The following is a 20,333-nucleotide window of genomic DNA, read 5'->3' on the forward strand; positions in this document are numbered from 1 at the left end:
CCAATCAGAACGCCGAGAGTGCACTGAGGATAATGATCGGAAGACCTAGTGTGTAGTCGTAGAGGTGGTGAGTTTCGATCGAGTGGTCTTCAAAGCTGTACGACAGCGGCGATTTAAACGATTGTGAATCAGCATTTTCATACGGACTAAACCGAATTCTTTTTGAAATTTATTGTACTATCTATATATTCAGTTCAATTAATATAATTTTGGTGGAATGCGAGTAAATGTGTTTGGTGAAGTTCTGTTTGTACACAGTTGTCATCGTCATACAGTACTCTCAGACTCATAATGTACATGAAAACAGTGCTCGAATATATGTCAGTTGACAACACAGTGTCAGAGTAATTTGTATACCGAAAGAAACAGGCAGTGAGCGCAAAGCAGATCAAAATGGAAGGAAACATTGAAAGAGAATGCAGCGCGTTGGGAGGACTATTTCAACAGATAATCAACGATATGAAGGTAAATAGAACTATCAAACATTATTTTATGTCTAAAAACTTTAATTTTGGAGTTCGTTTTTAGAAATTGAACAGGGTTTAATATAGGTGCTTGTTTTGATTTTGCCCGCTTTTTGCTTTTAGCACACAGGCGATTTAAATACTAGTGGGCATAGATACTGTGTGTGTGTGTGTGTGTGTGTGTGTGTGTGTGTGTGTGTGTGTGTGTGTGTGTGTGCGCGCGCGTGTGTGTGTGCGTGTGCGTTTTCAGATGTTGAAAACCTAGATGGCAGTTGTCAGCGGAACGTATTTGGGTTTTAGAATTACTTCAGTGAAGTTGCTGCGCTCATTAAATTGAACTTAGAAATGGCTGTTACTGCGTTAAGCGGTAAATCTTTTTTATGCTTGTTACTATGATAGTTTGCAGCCTAGAAATTCGATTAGATTGTCGGAAAGTATGTTCGCTACAATGCGCAGCAGATTTGTACATTGAGTACTCTGAGCTTTGTTTGTTAATGGCGTGGCGTTAAGATTTATCGATCGCATCTTTGAAGGATACAATTTGGTGGATGAATTTCAAAGCTCAGCCGGAGTGCTCAAGCAGGCCCTTACGTCTGTTTTGTCCCAGTTTGCGAAATTGTTTAGTCACCCACTCTTTTCAGGAAATGGCATTTATTAAACTGAACTGCAGTGCTTGCGGATCAGTGTTGTGGACTTAATCTACATGTTAGAACACTGTTTACGTCAAATACGTGGTCGGTCAGAACTGCTGGATTTATTGCCGAATATTTAACAGGCACACACTAGATGGGTGGATGTGATGTTGCCTTGTGTGTATATTTCAAAATCGCACATTGTTGAACTGAAGTTGCCAGGCCGCCCGTGTTCAAAAGGCATTCATGTAAGGGGCGTCTTCTTAAAAGGAATAACATACCAAAAATATCTGACGCGCGGCAAGTGATTATCGGTGCAAACTCCTGCGCTACTTTCTACCTTTCGAAATAATGCATTCAAATTTTACAGCTACTTATTTTCTAATTACTAGTCTCTACATGCGCAACTGTGTAAGCTACCGAACTGTATTGCCTGCAATTGGTACGCGCTTCTGGCAGCATATTAAAATATTGCGAAATGAGAATTCATTTTGAATTTTAAGTTGACGGAGAAGCGGACGTCGCATTAAGAGAGTATATATTGACCTAATTATTTCAGGCTTGAAAGTTTTGATCAGCAATGAACGTGAATTTTGCAGATTTGCAATTTTCCCAGATCAACCCATTCCAGTGAGATTTCGTCCAGAGAGGCTGTGCAGGATCGTTGATTTTCCTTAGATTAGATATACGACTTGCTGTTCATTGTAGTATTGTGAACTCAAGGCGTTCTCATTGCAATAAATGTAGAGCGCCAAGCCATTCTGAGTACACCGAACTGTGTTGCAAAGCATCAAATGGACAATTTGATTTTCGTGTATGCAATTGGTTGCCGAGGTAGTGTTGCGCTTGTTCCAATATTTTTTCCTGCAGAATTTACTCTGTGATGCGAAAGATTCCGTAGCAGCAAGTAAAAGGCATGTCTGCCTGTAGATGATTCTGCTTGCCTCCCAAGTACACTAGTCAGTGCACTCCTGCGTCACTTGCTATCGAACCTGTTCAAGTAACAATGTTAATAAACAAACTAACTTCGAAATGTTATAGTTCTCGCATTATTCATTGTAGAACAGCAACAGCTAAAGAAAGAAATGGAAAACAGCGTTGTTCATGAGGAAAAGGAGGATATCAATGTTTGTCCCGTCGACAACGGAGTCATTGGAGACGGTCAAGCTCGGATGAGGAAGGAAATCGTCTGTGCCCTTTCAAAGTCAAGACTGCGTATTTGAGGTGGACACGAAATGAGTACATGAAGAGTTGGAAGATACAGCTTACTCAAAATCATTTGTGTTTCGAAAATTCGGATAAAATAACTCCATTCTAAGATCGAGCCCTTCATTGGAAACAAGGATACTGTAAGCGTACTTCACGGGTAAGAGAAATGTGGAAATGACTGTTGGTATGGTTGCAGAGTTAGATTCCTAATCTCAGTGGAAAATGCACCGTCTTAACGTGCTTTATAAATGCTATTCAGGTGTTCTGCCTTGAGTAAAGTGGTAATTTTTTTGCTATTTCATGGAATGAGTTTGTTTTTTATTTACTACAGATCGTTTTGGCTTAATATTCGACTTGTCATTTTAATTCGGCCATAAGGCACCATGAAGGTTAGCCTCCAAGGCGTGTGTTTACCAACAGGTCTAGTCTATTTCCAAAACTAAAGATTGATTCAGTTTATCACGAGTCTGTCCACACATCCTTCCCTCTTAAATCAGCCCTTCCGCCTCCACATTTATTGTGTATTCTTAACTTGTCCGGTCGGAAAACGGTCTGCGCCCTTCTCTGTTGGGCGTATAAAACCCAGTAACGTCCGTCAAATATCATGACTTCCCATTCACGGTGCAACTTATGAATTATGGACTGGTGTTTTCCTCTGCCTAAGCTTAAGCCTTCTGGAGGCCACATCCTAATTTAAATTCTTAATTTTTTTTGTCGTTCTCTCCTTTTATGGAACCATTTCATTTTAAGTTTTCCGCAAGAAATCACTTTCCAATTCTTTTTACGTTATTCCTTTCCAAGTCTTTACCAGCTTCTTGGATCTAGATGACTGTTAATTTCGTTGAGCCAACATGTGTGAAAATCTACTTGGTGTATCTACTGTCGTCCATTCTGTAAATATGTCTAAAAAGAATCTCCTCTTCCATATTGTTTGTGATATGTTTTTATATTCTGATAAATTTATTCGTCACTTCTTAATTTACAAATGTTGCATTTTTTTCTAACGACTTTATTTTTCGTACACTTCCTTTCTCGTACTTAAGTTTATTATGTAATCCTAGACATTCAGTAAAATACTGGACTTCTGGTTTTGCGACTGTTGTGCTTTAAGCTTTTAGATTGCACATTTGGTCGAGATCCGCACGCCTTTTCCATCTTTTGTATCCTTTACTATGAAGTAGAAGTTTCCAACGTTTTCGTCATTAGTCTTCCCCAACTATTACGAGGGGATATAGTGCTTTGATTAGCACATTGGACGTGCTTTCGGGAGAACTACAGAGTAAATACGCGTTCGGCCAACCTGATTTAGGTTTTCCGCAAATCGTTCCAGGCAAATGCCAGTATGTTTGCTCTGAAAGGGCAGGTACGATTTCCTTCCCCGTTCTTGAAACTTTCACATTTTTTATTTGCTCAATGTCTGTCTGTTTTATTATTTTGGAGCACTTTTTTGCGTGTGTTGTAATTTCTTTCTCTGCAGGGATTCTTAAGCCTGCCATATTGGCTCTCTTCCAAAAAAATTGACTTTGGCTGACAGGGTCTGTCAGCCTTTCAGATAGTGTAACGTGATCATCCGCAAACGATAGGCAATGCATTGCAACACCACTGTTCTTTCACTGTAGCGTGAGTTCAAATACTTCGGATCCTTTCGATTTTTCATTCTAAATTCTTAGTGTTCTTCACGACACAGTTGAAAAAAAGTGGAAATCGCTTTCGTGACACGTGTGTTTAATTTGAATGATAAAGTTTAATTTTGCTTTTGAGGTTGGGCCTGTCAGTTTCTTGGATTAGGTTTGCTAACTTTGAGCCTTAATTGCACATGGCTGTGTTATAATTTTGCAATGCTCCTGAGGTGTCTTCGAGAGATTGTCTCTAGACCCACGGGAACTGGACAAGACATGTTTACTGTTGGAAAATAAAGCTTAGCTTATTTTGCTAGGGATTCATAGAGATCACATTGTTACGACGCGTGCATGATTTCAAGAGCCGAATATTGAACTCATTAGTCCACGGTGTCCAGTCAGGGGAAAAGAGAGGGGTTTAACAGAGTGGGATGCCGCAGTTTGGTGGTTAGGTTCCACTCGATGCCCATATACTTTCTTGATTGTCGGCGCCTGCAGAAGATGGGGGGAAAAAAAAGATGTGAGAAAACTTAACAACATACGCGAAGAGAAATCGCGGTAAGACTGTTGCAATGTTGACTCACTGTAGAGTGTACCACACTTTGTAATAATCTTGGTATAATTCTTCACTTGGAGGACCTATTAAGCGTCTACTGACACAGCGAAAAACGTAGTAGATCCGGATTAGGCAGCCTAAGCCTGTTCTGAACAGATTACCAGAGTGAAATGCTAAAACTTGTTGTATGTAGAATATATGAAATTACGGGCTGGTGCTCCGTGGCTAGGATTTCTTTTAGCGATTGTGAGACAACGACACACAGAATACAACCACAGTTGGGGAGTACTGCGATGTAGAATGTTTGAAGCAGACACCCACATTCATTAAAAATTTAGCAAAATTTGTGGCATTTCTCATATTCATTTGTTACCCAACATAATAGGAAGTGTTCCAATTACGTAACAGCCTATTGTACAGTCATCTGAAGATCAAGGTGCAGACTGTCTTAACGGGCGGGTGTCATTGAAAATCACGCTTTTTTTTCGTACGAGATGTGTACGGAAGCGTAGTGGAGCATAGGAAACACGCAGGGCTTATTGTACGTGGAAAACCGGGAGGCTGTCATAAAGGTGAAAACCGAAAAAGATGCGTGAGGTCGATAGAGAAATTGAATTTCACTTTGTGACAACTCAAGTCTCCACTGGTGTCTGTGTGTGGGGGACGGGGCTTAACTGTCATGCCCCGTAAGCCTGCCACCGGTATGCGCTTTGGCACCCGCTGCTACTGAACTTGTAGCGTGGGTGTCCAAGCGGGACGGTCAACGGCCGGATTAATAGCGCCTTGCTAGCCCTGAACGGCGGGCAAGTGGCCACAGCAGCTGTTCGCCGCGACCCACACGAGAGACCGCCGTGTGACAAGTGTTTCCTGATTGGCCGCTTCCTGATTCAACTCCGTTGAAAGCAAGCTGTGCTCCCTGGGAGAAATGGTTCTGGCATTCCCCACGGGTAGAAGCATTGAACCAGGCGTTACTTAAACTTACGACGAGGAGCAGTGGCGGAAAAGAATATGGAGGGGACCTCCATGCTTGGTTTACAGTCTACGGTTTCGAGTAATATAACTAACGCGCTGCTTCGCCCGAGTGTTATGACGTTTCGACTGTTTCCTACGCCAGTTGAAGCAAGTAATTGAAAGGTGCCAGGCTGCGTAAGAACCGGCGACTCATTATGAAGCCAAAGTTCTTGCTTGCGTTTTTAAAATTTGTTTTATTTCCACTCTTAAAATGGAGACACTTCTTCGAAAGAATAATTACACTCCATACACACAACGAAATAAAAGTAATAATAGAGGTAAAACCTTGCTAGAAGTTTTAAATTCCAGAAAGCATTTATTCATACTGCTCGTTTTTTTCCGAGACAGGTAGATTTTCTGCGATTTCGTAATTCACGAGGTAATTACGAAGTAGCACACGAGGAAAAATTTGAACATGCATTGACGATGCTCGCATTGACAGTTTCGCATAGTACACAGGAAATGATTTCACAGCTGTGAATATGAACCACCTTTGGTTGTATATTGGAACGAAGACAGTGGAAACGTGTGCCGGACGCGGACGACTCGAAACCGGATTTCCCGGCTTACGCGAGCCATCTCCTTAGCTGCTTCGGCTATCCGTGTACGATTAATGGCCAGACCCAGACTTCCATGTGTCGTTATCTTTGTCACAACCTTCACGTGTATGTTACAGTATGTACATTCCCGTCCAGGAAAGACATATATTGAGTCGATGCACTCTGGTATTGGCTAATAAATGCGAATACTGACATAAGTTTGAGAGGATGTTTCCGTTTACATTATATCCAGTTTAGTTTTGTGTGAATCGAAACAGCTGTGAGTTAGATTGATGTGCATCTGAATTCGCGTAAATAGCGGAGGGGTTGGAGCCAAGCTGTCCTTAGTCTGAAGTTTGCTCACGACTCTGTTGGGGCTTTGCTATTTGCTGGAGGGAGCATGCTTCAGGCTTCTTTTAATTTAGGGGCTAGCTCTTCCAGCCACCTACACCTCCGAGTAAAATCAGAACCAAAGTGCATTTTTTCGACCCGTATTGGAGAAATAACATATCCCATGTTTCTCGTTTTTGGAGGCTCTGGATTCCTATCCTGCATGGAGACAATCGGTCATCGGTAGAGATTAAAAGTTGCGTCTCGTTGTCGTTGCCGTCTTAACAGCGGGGAAACATGCGGCCAGTCTCTGCCCTTTGCACGTACTGCTAAAACTTTAGCACTACAGAATTCCATTTAATTCGTGATAAATAGAACGTTTATGCGATCCACATGTTTATCTGAAGGACGGTAAGTGATTCTCCGCAATACTATATCGCCTAGTGCTAGAACAGATGTGACCGTCTAAAGTGGTCAGCCAGGTCCCTACCGTCCATTACTGGGCGTCCCTGTTTTCATGGCGGACGGTAGAGGCGCTAAGGGCTTAAAAAAACATTTTAATGAGGTTTTCATAAAATTTTGACAGTACGTAGTAATTATTTTACATGCTTTGTTGACTTAACTCTGCTTTATAAATTTTGTAAAGTTACTTCTCTGCTTTATAAATCACCATTACTGACAAGGCGCCTTCCCCCGCCCCCACTTACAAGAGAACATCCCCATCGCACCCCCCTCAGATTTAGTTATAAGTTGGCATAGTGGGTAGACCTTGAAAAACTGAACACAGATCAATCGAGAAAACAGGAAGAAGTTGTGTGGAACTATGAAAAAATAAACACAATATACAAACTATGTAGTCCATGCCGGGATAGGCAATATTGGGGACACTCTGCTCTTAGGAGCGCCGTGGTCCCGTGGTCAGCGTGAGCAGCTGCGGAACGAGAGGTCTTTAGTTCAAATCTTCCCTCGACTGAAAATTTTACTTCCTTTATTTTAGCAAAGTTATGATCTGTCCGTTCGTTCATTGACGTCTCTGTTCACTATAATAAGTTTAGTGTCTGTGTTTTGCGACCGCACCGCAAAACCGTGCGATTACTTGACGAAAGGACGTGCCTCTCCAATGGGAACCGAAAACATTTGATCGCAAGGTCATAGGTCAACCGATTCCTCCACAGGAAAACACGTCTGATATATTCTATACGACACTGGTGACAGCATGTGCGTCACATGACAGGAATATGTTGTCGACCCACCTAACTAGTACACTTGGCGAATGGGTAAAAAGATTCTTCTACCTTGCCCGATTTAGGTTTTCTTGTGGATGTGATAATCAATCCCAAAAAAGTGATGAAAACATAAGTTTGTCACATAAAGTGAAAATAAAAAGTTAAACTTTTCACTCGAGGGAAGACTTGAACCAAGGACCTCTCGTTCCCCAACTGGTTACGCTAACCACGGGACCACGGCGCTCCCGAACTCGCACCCTCCTTGTTATTGCCTATGCTGCGCATGGACTACTCAGTTCGTATATTTTGCTTATTTTTTCATAGTTCCACACAACTTCTTCGTGTTTTCTCGATTGATCTGTGTTCAGTTTTTCAAGGCCTATCCACTGTGCCAACTTACAACTAATTCTGAGGGGGGTGCGATGGGGAGGTTCCCTTGTTAGTAGTACAATGGCGCTGTGGATAGCTCAACAGATGAAGCATGAAAACTGGAAGGTGTACCGAACTGTGAAAAAAGAAGCGAAATACAAACTTGGAACGCTCAAAGCCAAAGATGTTCAACATTGGGCGAAGTTGAACAGCCATGCCGTAGTTGTGTGGCCACGGTGTTGGACCGCCAAGTGGGAGATCCTTGTTCGAAACTCCCTCGTGCCACATACATGTTATAAATATTCACAAAATTATGAACTTTCCGCCTGTTAATTGAAATGTCTGTTCTCCTGTTGTCTTGGCAATTATCGTACTATACATTGACTATAGAATATGAGCCATTTGGTAAGAATACATTACCGTCACAAGTAAATGAGAGAGCAGGGGAGACGCTGCATAGACCTCTCAAAGAAATGAAAAAATGTGTGAACTGTGTTACAACAAAGGATTTCGAAACAAATTTCCCAAAAACGGGACGCAAGAGTCATAACATGTGGCACTTGTGTAGAACAAATAAGAGGTACTTACCCCTGGAGGTCCCATCCTTACATCTTAGTCTTGCAAACAGACACAAATTTGAATATAGCGAACACACACGTCAGTGACCGGATGGACAGTTCATGTTGTTGTTTTGTTGTGGTCTTCAGTTTTGAGACTGGTTTGATGCAGCTCTCCATGCTACTCTATCCTGTGAAAGCTTCATCTCCCAGTACCTACTGGAGCCTACATCCTTCTGAATCTGCTTAGTGTATTCATCTCTTGGTCTCCCTCTACGATTTTTACCCTCCACGCTGCCCTCCAATGCTAAATTTGTGATCCCTTGATGCCTCAGAACATGTCCTACCAACCGATCCCTTCTTGTAGTCAAGTTGTGCCACAAACTCCTCTTCTCCCCAATTCTATTCAATGCCTCATTAGTTACGTGATCTACCCATCTAATCTTCAGCATTCTTCTGTAGCACCACATTTCGAAAGCTTCTATTCGCTTCTTGTTTTAACTATTTATCGTCCATGTTTCACTTCCATGCATGGCTACATTCCATACAAATACTTTCAGAAACGACTTCCTGTCACTTAAATCTATACTCGATATTAACAAATTTCTCTTCTTCAGAAACGCTTTCCTTGCCATTGCCTGTCTACATTTTATATCCTCTCTACTTCGACCATCATCAGTTATTTTGCTCCCCAAATAGCAAAAGTCCTTTACTATTTTAAGTGTCTCATTTCCTAATCTAATTCCCTCAGCATCACCCAACTTAATTCGACTACATTCCATTATCCTCGTTTTGCTTTTGTTGGTGTTCATCTTATACCCTCCATTCAAGACACTGTCCATTCCATTCAACTGCTCTTCAAAGTCCTTTGCCTTCTCTGACAGAATTACAATGTCACCGGCGAACCTCAAAGTTTTTATTTCTTCTCCATGGATTTTAATACCTACTCCAAACTTTTTTGTTTCCTTTATTGCTTGCTCAATATACAGATTGAATAACATCGGGGATAGGCTACAACCCTGTCTCACTCCCTTCCCAACCACTGCTTCTCTTTGATGCCCCTCGACTCTTACAACTTGCATCTGCTTTCTGTACAAATTGTGAATAGCCTTTCGCTCCCTGTATTTTACTCGTGCCACCTTCAGAATTTGAAAGAGAGTATTCCAGTCAACATTGTCAAAAGCTTTCTCTTAAGTCTACAAATGCTAGAACCGTAGGTTTGCCTTTCCTTAATCTTTCTACTAAGATAAGTCGTAGGGTCAGTATTACCTCACGTGTTGCAACATTTCTACGGAATCCAAACTCATCTTCCCCGAAGTCGGCTTCTATGAGTTTTTGCATTCGTCTGTAAAGAATCCGCGTTAGTATTTTGCAGCTGTGACTTATTAAACTGATAGTTCGGTAATTTTCACATCTGTCAACACCTGCTTTCTTTGGGATTTGAATTATTATAATAATTCATAATTTTGTGAAAGAAAGAAAAGGGAGTCACAGCGCGGATCTCCCCCTTCGCAGTCCAACACCGTGGACCCTTAACCACGACGCCGTGGCTGTTCAGCTTTGCTCGATGTTGCACACCTTGAGCTTGAACCTTTCACTGTTTCTATTTTGCTTCTTTTTTCGCACTTTAGTACACCTTGTTTCTGTTTCCATGCTTGATCTGTGTTCCGTTTTTGACGGACTATCCACATGGCCATCTTACCACTAAATCTGTGTGTGTGTGTGTGGGGGGGGGGGGGGGGGGGGCGATGTGGAACTTCCCTTGTGAGGAACAAGTGGGAAGTTAGAAAATTTTGCTGCTAACAGAGATAAAGAAGTGGACGATAGGTAAAAAAGGTTTAACAACCAGAATGCGAGAGAGCGGAATCTTAGCCTGCAAGAATCTAACATTCTTACCATTTACTAATATCGCAACTAAAGGTTGCTCAACTCGTGTGTTCGCCTGGGGCCGTTACAGATGTGTTTATAATCATCGCAGAAGCGATTAAACTGGCATCTTTAACCAACTGGTACGTGTTGCGAGGTCTCGATCAGAGTTGATGGTAAGATTTTAGGCGTTAATATGACAAAAGTTGCTAGTCCAGCGGTATGGCATTGGAGCTCGGTCTATGAAGTGTCCTCGGATACTTCCATCGGTAGTGTATTTTCAGCTAACAAAGGGATTCTGGTTAGAGACGCAGTGTAGCGCAGTGTTACCTCACGAATATTGTAAAGTTTCACGCTGTACAGTATAGAATTGGCACCAGTTACAGCCGGAAACAGTTGGGTGATATGGGGCATTAACACATTTTCTTTGCTGACATCTGTGTTCTCGATTGTGCCAAATAGTAGGCTACAGAACAGGTGTGGGACTTTCATGGCTCACGTGTATTGGTACCGTGAGAAATACTCTTGTGCTTTTTGAAAGTAACTCACGGTACACCATTTGAAACCATTTTTCCACTAGATAAATCGACAGCCCAGAAAAATAACTGTTGAACGACTGTTACCTATCAAGAAATTCTGTGAATGGGTTCAGAATTACGTGCGGTCAGAGTGTTCTCTTCGCATTGAGGGTTCTGACGGCCCTGAAGCTTGTGGACTATAGATGGAAGTATAACCTTACGCAAGGAACAAACGAAGTTAATTCGAAATGTTCAGATTTATCACCATACTGTGTCATGAAGAGAAACAGTTCGGTTGTTAGAAGATGTTTGACACTAAAATCTGCGACAAAAACGGGGTCAGAATGTAAGGCTATAGTCTATGGGTAACGAATTGGGACTGTCATCTTTCGTGCTTAATTTATCCGGAGGAAGATATACAAGCCTAATCGTAGCGAGGCACTAAAATACCGCATTAAACGTAGATACTAACGACGTAGAACAGTTTCAATGCGATACAATATCTATACGGAATTGACTTCGTCCAGTACTTAAACCGAAATAAAAACTGTTGAATGTCTCGCCATGGGATCTCCATTCAGCTGGAGATTTGTGTGGAAGTTCTCAGTGCTGGAAACACTTCAGATGGTGGCGATTCGTCTGCTGGTAGGAAACAGTGTCGTAGAAACTTTTCTTGATTTCGAACTGGAGAGTATGATTTACATTAGAAATGTTCAGCACATTCTTAGCCATTCTTAGTTTTCCTTCCATGTAAAGAGGAAACTCTAATCTATGGGCAGTAGTATTGCACCTGTGTTCTTTGTATGCCTCGTTTTTGCGGCCGAAACTGAAACATTTAAGCGGTGAGTTGGCATAAGCACGAAGTAATGTGGTTTCATTTAGAAAAACAGTTTTGTTGAATTGAGGGATAGATATATATATATTGTAGCAGCGGGTGTCTATATTATGGTGATGACTTCTAGCAGTGCTATGGAACAATCGGCACCAGGACGGGCCAGTACCTGACTGATTGGGGGCTGCCCAGCTCGAAGCGGGCGGTGACTGGCCAGTCTACCTACGATGAGCCCTCCCATTGTCAATAGCGACCCCTGGTGCCCGTTAAAGCGAGCTTATGACCGGTAACTGCCGCTGTCCGTGTTCTTTTCACATAGGTGGAATGTCCTCTCCGTGGATGCTACTGCGCCTGGGACCCAAATTTTAGATGACGGCAAGCTTGCCCACTACTCGTGCCACCCTCTCGTCCTAGCTGACTGGTTCCACAAGAGCGAAAATACGCGACGTGCGGAGTCAGGTTGGTTCTAGGCAATTGCCGCTAATTTCCGGTTGGACCGTACTTGCGCCTAATGGAAGTGCCAATTTCGGGTTTAAATTTCGAGTTATCCCTCTCCTATGCGGATGGTATGCCACTGCTAACCAACTCCCTATCTCCGAAGACAAGAGATGGGAAACAGGGTAGGATAAGAGGGAAGGAGGGCGTTGTGAGAAACACTTTGTCTGGCTCCTCTGCAGAGGCCCTGCCGGTAGCTACGCTGCCGCCGGTATGACCTTCTGCTTCCCTGGAGCACGCAAACCCTCTCGCCCGCACGGACAGTGCTACTCTAAGGCGGTGTCTCCTGAGAGGGATTATGAGATAACCGCTCCATTTACTAAGAACTAATTTACTTTATCCCACGATCGGTATCTGTTTTTATTTGGAAGCCATTTTCTACTGGAATGTGAAACTGACAGTGCAAATGCAATCAAATGCACGGAAAAACTGGGTAACCCTCAAATGTAAAAACTAACGTTACAATGCGACATACACACATTTGAATCTAGCGAACAGACACGTCAGTGACCGTATGGACAGTTCATTTTTTGAGAGGGCGGGGAGGGGGGGGGGGGAATGAGCAAAAAGGAGATTTGAACACGCGTCTCCCGCTTGGAGAATGAACCGTTGACTGTTTCTATTGTGCTTCTTTTTTTCACAGTTCAGTACACTTCCTTCCTGTTTTCATGGTACATCTGGCTTCAGTTTTGGACAGGCCCATCTTACCATTAAATCTGAGGAAGGTGCTGTGGGGAGTTTCTCTTGTGAGGAAAGAGTGGGTAGTTAGAAGATTTTGCCAGAGAAGTGGACGATAGGTAAAAATGGTTTGACTACCCCTCGTCTAAAACAACCAGAGTGTGAGACAGCTGTGTCTTAGATGGCAACACTTATTCCTGAACTTTTACATTTCACGATTAGCCTGTTTTTCCACGGATGCCTTCAGTTATATGAATGTCTAAATACCTTACATTACTAGTACGTAAGGGTTTTGCCATAAAAACGTTCAGTACAGTATAGTATAAATGTACATGTACAGTATAAGTACAGAAAAAGAAAAAAATATAGCTTAGGTTGTGTTGTGGAGAAGCAAAATCAGATGATTATGAAAGGAAAAATCGGGTAGATATATAATGATGTGCTCGGTAAATATCGTAAGAAAACTGGGCGTGTCGCGGTTAGGGCCCGGAATTTTAAGCATTTTATAAAATGCCCTCTATAGGTTTAAGCAAACGATTTAGGCTTGTAACGGTACTCGGAAAAATGCGCCAAAGTAGATATACTTACCTGTGCTGCAATTTTCTCTTTTTGTACTATTTTAATGAAAATTGTTTTACTGAAATGTTCTTTTCATGTGTCACATAAACACTTCAGTTGTATACTGATGTATGATCACAATCCATGGGATAAAGCTACAATTAAAAATAAATTTTATGTTACCTTTTGGTATTGCAGTACACGATTAACCACCTTTGTAAGTTTCGTAAAGTGAAACATCTTTTGTTGTGTTTCAGTAAATTTTTGAAGCAGCAACAGAATTAAATGGTGCACATGGCATCGATTCAATGGTTCGTGCCCCCAGTACAATACAATACAATACAATGCAATCCTCCTCCTGAACGGCTCCCCCTGAATAATGACGGACACTTTCTTCATATCCGGATTACCTCTGAAGAATATTTCTCAATTTAGTGATGCATGCTGTTGCCACTGAACCATGTATTTCCTCCAGATACATTTGCACCTCGGAGATCACACCTACAGGATCTTTGTGATAGAGGTGCGGACTCTATGCGTTGAACTGTAACAGATAGATGTTAGTGAGATTTTAAAACTGCCAAGGATGCAACAATCATGTTGTTATTAAGGGCCGTCTTGGCTTTTTCAATAAAAGCTGAGTCAATAGAGTCGAAAGTGTTGATTGCCTCTGACTGACTTCCTAGAGTATTTTGCATAGTATAAAGCTGCCAAGAGCCAGATACACTAACGTATGGTCTCAGGTGGGGGGGTGGGGGGGGGGGGGGGTGGAGCGATTTCCGTAAAGACTGAATGCGAGTTGCAGCTTGGAGAAATTCTTTACAGAAGACATGATACTGCCAAAGCCAGGAAAATTATTTGTGACTTACTCTGCTAGACGCTGTAGACCGTGGGCAAGGTGATATAATTGTATCTGTTGCTTTCGCTTTTAACATAGAACAGTCTGTCACCGACAGCGAAAATTTCCCATCTCTATCTTCTCCTGGTAATTGGATGCGCAGAAAATCATTGACAGGGTGGTTTACAGTATTGTGACTATTCTTCTCCAGTTCCTTCAAAGGGAGTAAATCGGATTTTCATGATACCGTGGAATTTAAGTCACCAATCACAACCGTTAGTCGTCTCGTCGACTGAAAGCCACATATATAGTGGTCACCAATGTCTGTTGTAATATAAGCAGTAGGCTTTTCCCACACCTGTCTCAAATCATTTTCGCACAATGTGACTCATCTCTTACACTTTGGCTGGTGTACTTTCCAGGAAGCCCTTAAAAATGGGGTTCCGTGGCAAGTTAGCGGACACAGAAGCCTTACACCAGTAAAGATTAAAACTATCAACTGCACTACTTACAGGAAATTAATGGTTGAATACGTTGTTTATTCTTCACCCTAGTGACGCGCATATGAATTGCGGAGTCTTCGTGTAGGTGGAAACGTGTCTTTTAATCATAGTGTATTTGAAGCTAGCTGTCAAACCGACGTTTTCCGGCTATTCATTTTGATAATTTTGTTGGAAACGAAAACAAAAATTGAAGTATATTTGTAATATCGAAAAAAATTCATTTTCGTGTATTCGTGAAAAACACCTTTTTAAATTATAAAACAGTCGGCTATTGTTTTCGCGTACAGCCGTTTGCGCTTCTCAGTTGAAAGCTGTCAAAAGCACTGCCAGGTGTCAGAGATTCCCTTAAGTTGACTCGACTGTACGAGTGTCTTAGTAGTAAATAGTAAATGTATGATTTGGCACTTTTACACGGATCACAGTGTCCATTACGTCGTATATCTTGAACTATGTGCCGTAAAGTGACGTATTCATCGGCATATGTTGCGAATAGAGGTAGTAGCAAAGCAGTAATAAATTTAAGTCATGCATGATGCTGCAGTTTTCTACGAATGTCAGTGTTTATGAATTAGTATCTCTGGAACTGTGATACGTGGTTCTTAACCCTAGACTATTGCCCGGCAGTAAGGGATATGTCTACTAAGTGTGGTTGAAATCGGTTAAGTGGTTTAGGAGGAAATGTGGAAAATACAGCACGCACGCACACACACACACACACACACACACACACACACACACACACACACACAAATATTTTTAATGATATGTGTGGACTAAAACAAACTAAGATGATTGCAGTAACAAATAAGAACGTGATCATGTAAAATGTCAAATTGAATTGAATCGCATATGTATCTCAGTAAATTAATTTTATATTTCTATATGAAAAGCGAAGATGGAAGACTAGCAAGACGATTGGTAGACAAATTGATTAAAAATAACTTGTGTTTACTTCTTGTTTTTGACTGGCTCGACAAAAATTACTCAGCCTTCTGTTGTGAAAGTGGTGTCTTCTACCCCAAACCACTGCCGGAAAAGACCAATATTCGGCGGTTTCTGTGAAGGCATGACAGTTACACAAGCGTCGTCGGCACATGGAATGACTGAAAAGGAACGCAACGGGCAGGCGACCTAAGTCTGCAACTGGTTGTTGACTAGCTGTCAAGCAAATTCTGCACACGGCGCAACTAAGAAATGAGAACCTGCAAGTTGCTGTGTGCGAGCGTGGAGAAAAGGAATATTGTCACATCCGAGGAGCCTATTGTTACCCTGCATGTCGAGTACAGATTCGAGCTCGAAGGAAGACATGGTTCTGTATTATTTGATAGAGAGAAAACTAAGAAAATCCTTGTTCATCTGAACGTTAAAAAAATGCAGGGTCCATGTAGGTGCCAAGGAGTTGTAACAGACAGATTTGAAACTCACAGCTTTCTACAGAGAGACTAACAGTGCTACAGTGATTAGGCATAGTCGATTTCTTCCATCTTACCAACATACTCTTACTTTCTAAAACCCAAGTCTCATGAGATTTACATACACAAAAACGTAGTGATAGCGATATGTACTCTTAAAATAAGTGAATGCAGTTTTGTTTGCACGTATCTGAGATTCGTGACTTGTCTTTAGTTTTCCTGCCGTGTTTACTATTTGTTTCTACTTTACTGTAATTTTACAGTACTTCACAGTAGTCACAAAAGAGTACTCCCGATATGATTAAAATTTGTGTATTTGCTCCCATTCACGTACGGAAATTCTAATTTGAAACATTGAATGTACTGTGTAGTACATGCATGCCATACGAATTTTTCCCCTTTACTCAACGCTTTCTCCGTTAAATCACTCCTGCAGTAGCCTGGAAGCTTGTAGTTATATAAAACGGGATATTTTTTTCCAGTTCCGATACAAACTTAGTATTCACAACCAGCTTGTTCGTTTTAAATTAAACCAATACAGAGCTATGTTAGAGAACACGACGCAACGCGGACTTAGTCGCTGACAACTGATTGGCAGCGCGTTGCAAGCGATCAACTGGTGAGTCACTCTGCGGTAAGTGATTCGCAGCCGACCAATTACCAACTCGCATCGGGAACTGGTTGATTTGATTCGCTCCGCGTGCGGCGGGCCTAAGGGTATTGAGCAACGCGAGTCAACACAAATAAATACTGAAGTGTCACCGTTTGTTTCTTTAATCTACCATTGTCTTTTAGGCTGGTTAGGTTTGTCCAAATGCAGCGACGTATGGACGCATTCTCAAAAAGACACTGCGTTAGACAGTGTTAATTTCAGTCCCGGCCATATTACTTGTACTTTCCGAACAAAAAAAGTCGACCAAAGTGACGAAGATCAACATCGTGCTGATATGTTATTGATTTATAAAGATAAGCCACGTTGTCAACGTTGTCATATACATTCTTTATTTCAGTTGAGTGCAAAATTTTATTGCGCCTTGTCTTGAAATATGCAAATTCACATTATTGATCTTCCGTAGTATTAATTCCGAAAATTTATTTAAACACCGTGTTGGTGAAAAAGCTCATACGTTTTGAGTGAAAGTTGTGTTCTAGCCCCTTCTAGGTTTAAAAGTACGGTTTAGCCCTTGCTTTTGAAGGTAAGTCAGCTTATTAAATGAAATTAGGAAAACAAGACGATGTAGAAGGCACTAGCGGTAACATACTCTGATCAGATGGCAGGAAAGGGGGGGTTGACTCTAGAACTAAATTGTAGAAATGGCTTCAGCTTAGCCATCAGTGGTTCAGTTTGTAATACGTACATTGTCTGCCATTGTTCGTTCTTCCAGTGAGATAAGACGAATAGGAACAGTGTATTTTAAACTCGCACCAGATTCGAACCCGGGATCCATTTTATGTGGCAGCAAAGCTACTCACGGCAAGGAAAGTGGTTTTGTTACTGGTGAAATTACACTTAGTCGGTGATAAAGGGCTACACTAGAAACGATCTGCTGTTAAAGGATTAAGGCGATTTCTCACGATATGCGGTAAATACGTATTCCATTCACTATCTGGCAAATAATTTTAATTACCTTTACATATTACTCCCTCCAGTCTCGACCTGTTTTTTTATCTTTATTATTTGGTTTAGATATTAATTTTCCTAGTAGATCAGTGTTTCCTGGCATGTAATCCCTAATACCTAGTGGTGAAGTCCACTGTTGTGATTGCAAACTTTTTAATGGGGGCCTACAATCAAACCTTTTGGCGTCAGACGGATCATTCTTGTCTCACCAGCCGTACTCCTAACCTTCATTGTCTGCTATGGTTAGAATCATAAGAGTTGGAGGTAATACGCTGGAGCATTCATTTGAAGGCGAACCACGGCTGACAGATAATGAAAACTGAAGTGTCGGTAGGGGAGGTGCAGACTGAAGCAACCTCGGTAACATGGGATGGAACCTTCTCTCTAGACAGTCCATTCAACGCGCAAGGAGAGTGATAGAGAACCGTATCACTCGAGGAGCTAGTCATTGCCCAGGTTGCGGATTGTTCGCAGAACTTAAATTGCATCCGCTATTTCTCCCAGCGTACCTACATTTCAAAAGTACTTGGAGATTGTCCAACTGTCACTCAATCGTTTTTGACCCCTTTCGACGGGGGAAACGCTGCAACAAGAAATCACCTTATTTCACATAGTTTTCATATTGACGGGCTGTCTGAAAGCCATAGATAACATGCCAAGGTCAGAAATTCAGATGATCCGTCATCCCAGCAAATGCGCATGTCAGAACACATTTTTATTTGTAAAATTTGAGGAATGTGAGCGTCGGTTCAAACAGTCTTATAGAAGTCACCCTCCAGCTGTCCTAGTGTAGACGTCGTAAGCAGAAAAGGCGCCGATTGACTGTTATCTTAATGTTACTTTTCACCAGGATGAATATAAAAAGTATAGTGACCTTTCAATTTTCCCCATGTTGGAGGTAATGTAGAATACGTTGTTAGAGACATACGGTAATGGCAACAGGTTGCCTATGCGTGAGACTGAGACCGCTCGCTGAAATAGGAATCTTGTGGCGATTTCAAGTTGAAGAGTTGATAGAGATAGGCAAATGTAGCAATTTGAGACAGCGAACCGTGGTCTGCCAACGACTGGGTCGAAAATTTAGAAGGAAAACGAGATCCAAAGAACCGTTTATACGATATAAGAAATCCGTTTATCACGTACGTAGTTGCTAACGCTGCAAGACCAGCGATGGATCTTCTACATCTACATCCATACTCCGCAAGCCACCTGACGGTGTGTGGCGGAGGGTACCCTGAGTACCTCTATCGGTTCTCCCTTCTATTCCAGTCTCGTATCGTTCGTGGAAAGGAGGATTGTCGGTATGCTTCTGTGTGGGCTCTAATCTCTCTGATTTTATCTTCATGGTCTCTTCGCGAGATATACGTAGGAGGCAGCAATATACTGCTTGTCTCTTCGGTGAAGGTATGTTCTCGAAACTTCAACAAAAGCCGGTACCGAGCTACTGAGCGTCTCTCCTGCAGAGTCTTCCACTGGAGTTTATCTATCATCTCCGTAACGCTTTCGCGATTACTAAATGATCCTGTAACGAAGCGCGCTGTTCTCCGTTGGATCTTCTCCCTCTCTTCTATCAACCCTATCTGGTACAGACCCTACACTGCTGAGCAGTATTCAAGCAGTCGGCGAACTAGCGTACTGTAACCTACTTCCTTTGTTTTCGGATTGCATTTCCTTAGGATTCTTCCAATGAATCTGTCTGGCATCTGCTTTACCGACGATAAACTTCATATGATCATTCCATTTTAAATCACTCCTAATGAATACGCCCAGATAATTTATGGAATTAACTGCTTCCAGTTGCTGACCTGCTATTTTGTAGCTAAATGATAAGGGATCTATCTTTCTATGTATTCGCAGCACATTACACTTGTCTACATTGAGATTCAATTGCCATTCCCTGCACCATGCGTCAATTCGCTGCAGATCCTCCTGCATTTTAGTACAATTTTCCATTGTTACAACCTCTCGATACACCACAGCATCATCTGCAAAAAGCCTCAGTGAACTTCCGATGTCATCCACAAGGTCATTTATGTATATTGTGAATAGCAACGGTCCTATGACACTACCCTGCGGCACACCTGAAATCACTCTTACTTCGGAAGGCTTCTCTCCATTGAGAATGACATGCTGCGTTTTGTTATCTAGGAACTTTTCAATCCAATCACACAATTGGTCTGATAGTCCATATGCTCTTACTTTGTTCATTAAACGACTGTGGGGCGACTCCTTCGGGGTATAAATTGTCAACTTAGCATTGACAACATAGAAGATTCACCTTAGGATATACTGAAGTATTTCCTGCAACTCGAAGGTAATGCTGCGGAAGCTCTTAACGGGACCGTCCCCAATGCAAGGTGAGTTGCTTTGTTACGTCACTAAGCAGCAGCTAGAGGAATCTGTGCTGGTTCGTTAGCAATTATTGTAACTGCGGTTGACTATTCGCACAGGGGTGGAAAACGCTATCGTAGGTTGGGCTCACAAATAACGCAATAAACTG

General features: G+C 41.9%; 1 protein-coding gene across 5 annotated transcripts in view; it reads left to right on the forward strand.

Moving 5' to 3' along the window:
* LOC126262296 (protein MTSS 2) overlaps positions 1–20,333 on the forward strand; it is a 351,715-nt gene continuing 331,382 nt past the window's right edge. For all 5 annotated transcript variants that reach the window (XM_049958828.1, XM_049958832.1, XM_049958829.1 and 2 more), the window contains exon 1: positions 1–465. In XM_049958828.1, coding sequence (XP_049814785.1) covers positions 394–465 — 72 coding nt within the window. In that variant the 5' untranslated portion in view covers positions 1–393. The remainder of the gene's footprint in view (positions 466–20,333) is intronic.

This window comes from Schistocerca nitens, chromosome 6 (genome assembly GCF_023898315.1).
Source record: "Schistocerca nitens isolate TAMUIC-IGC-003100 chromosome 6, iqSchNite1.1, whole genome shotgun sequence".
Lineage (NCBI taxonomy): Eukaryota > Metazoa > Arthropoda > Insecta > Orthoptera > Acrididae > Schistocerca > Schistocerca nitens.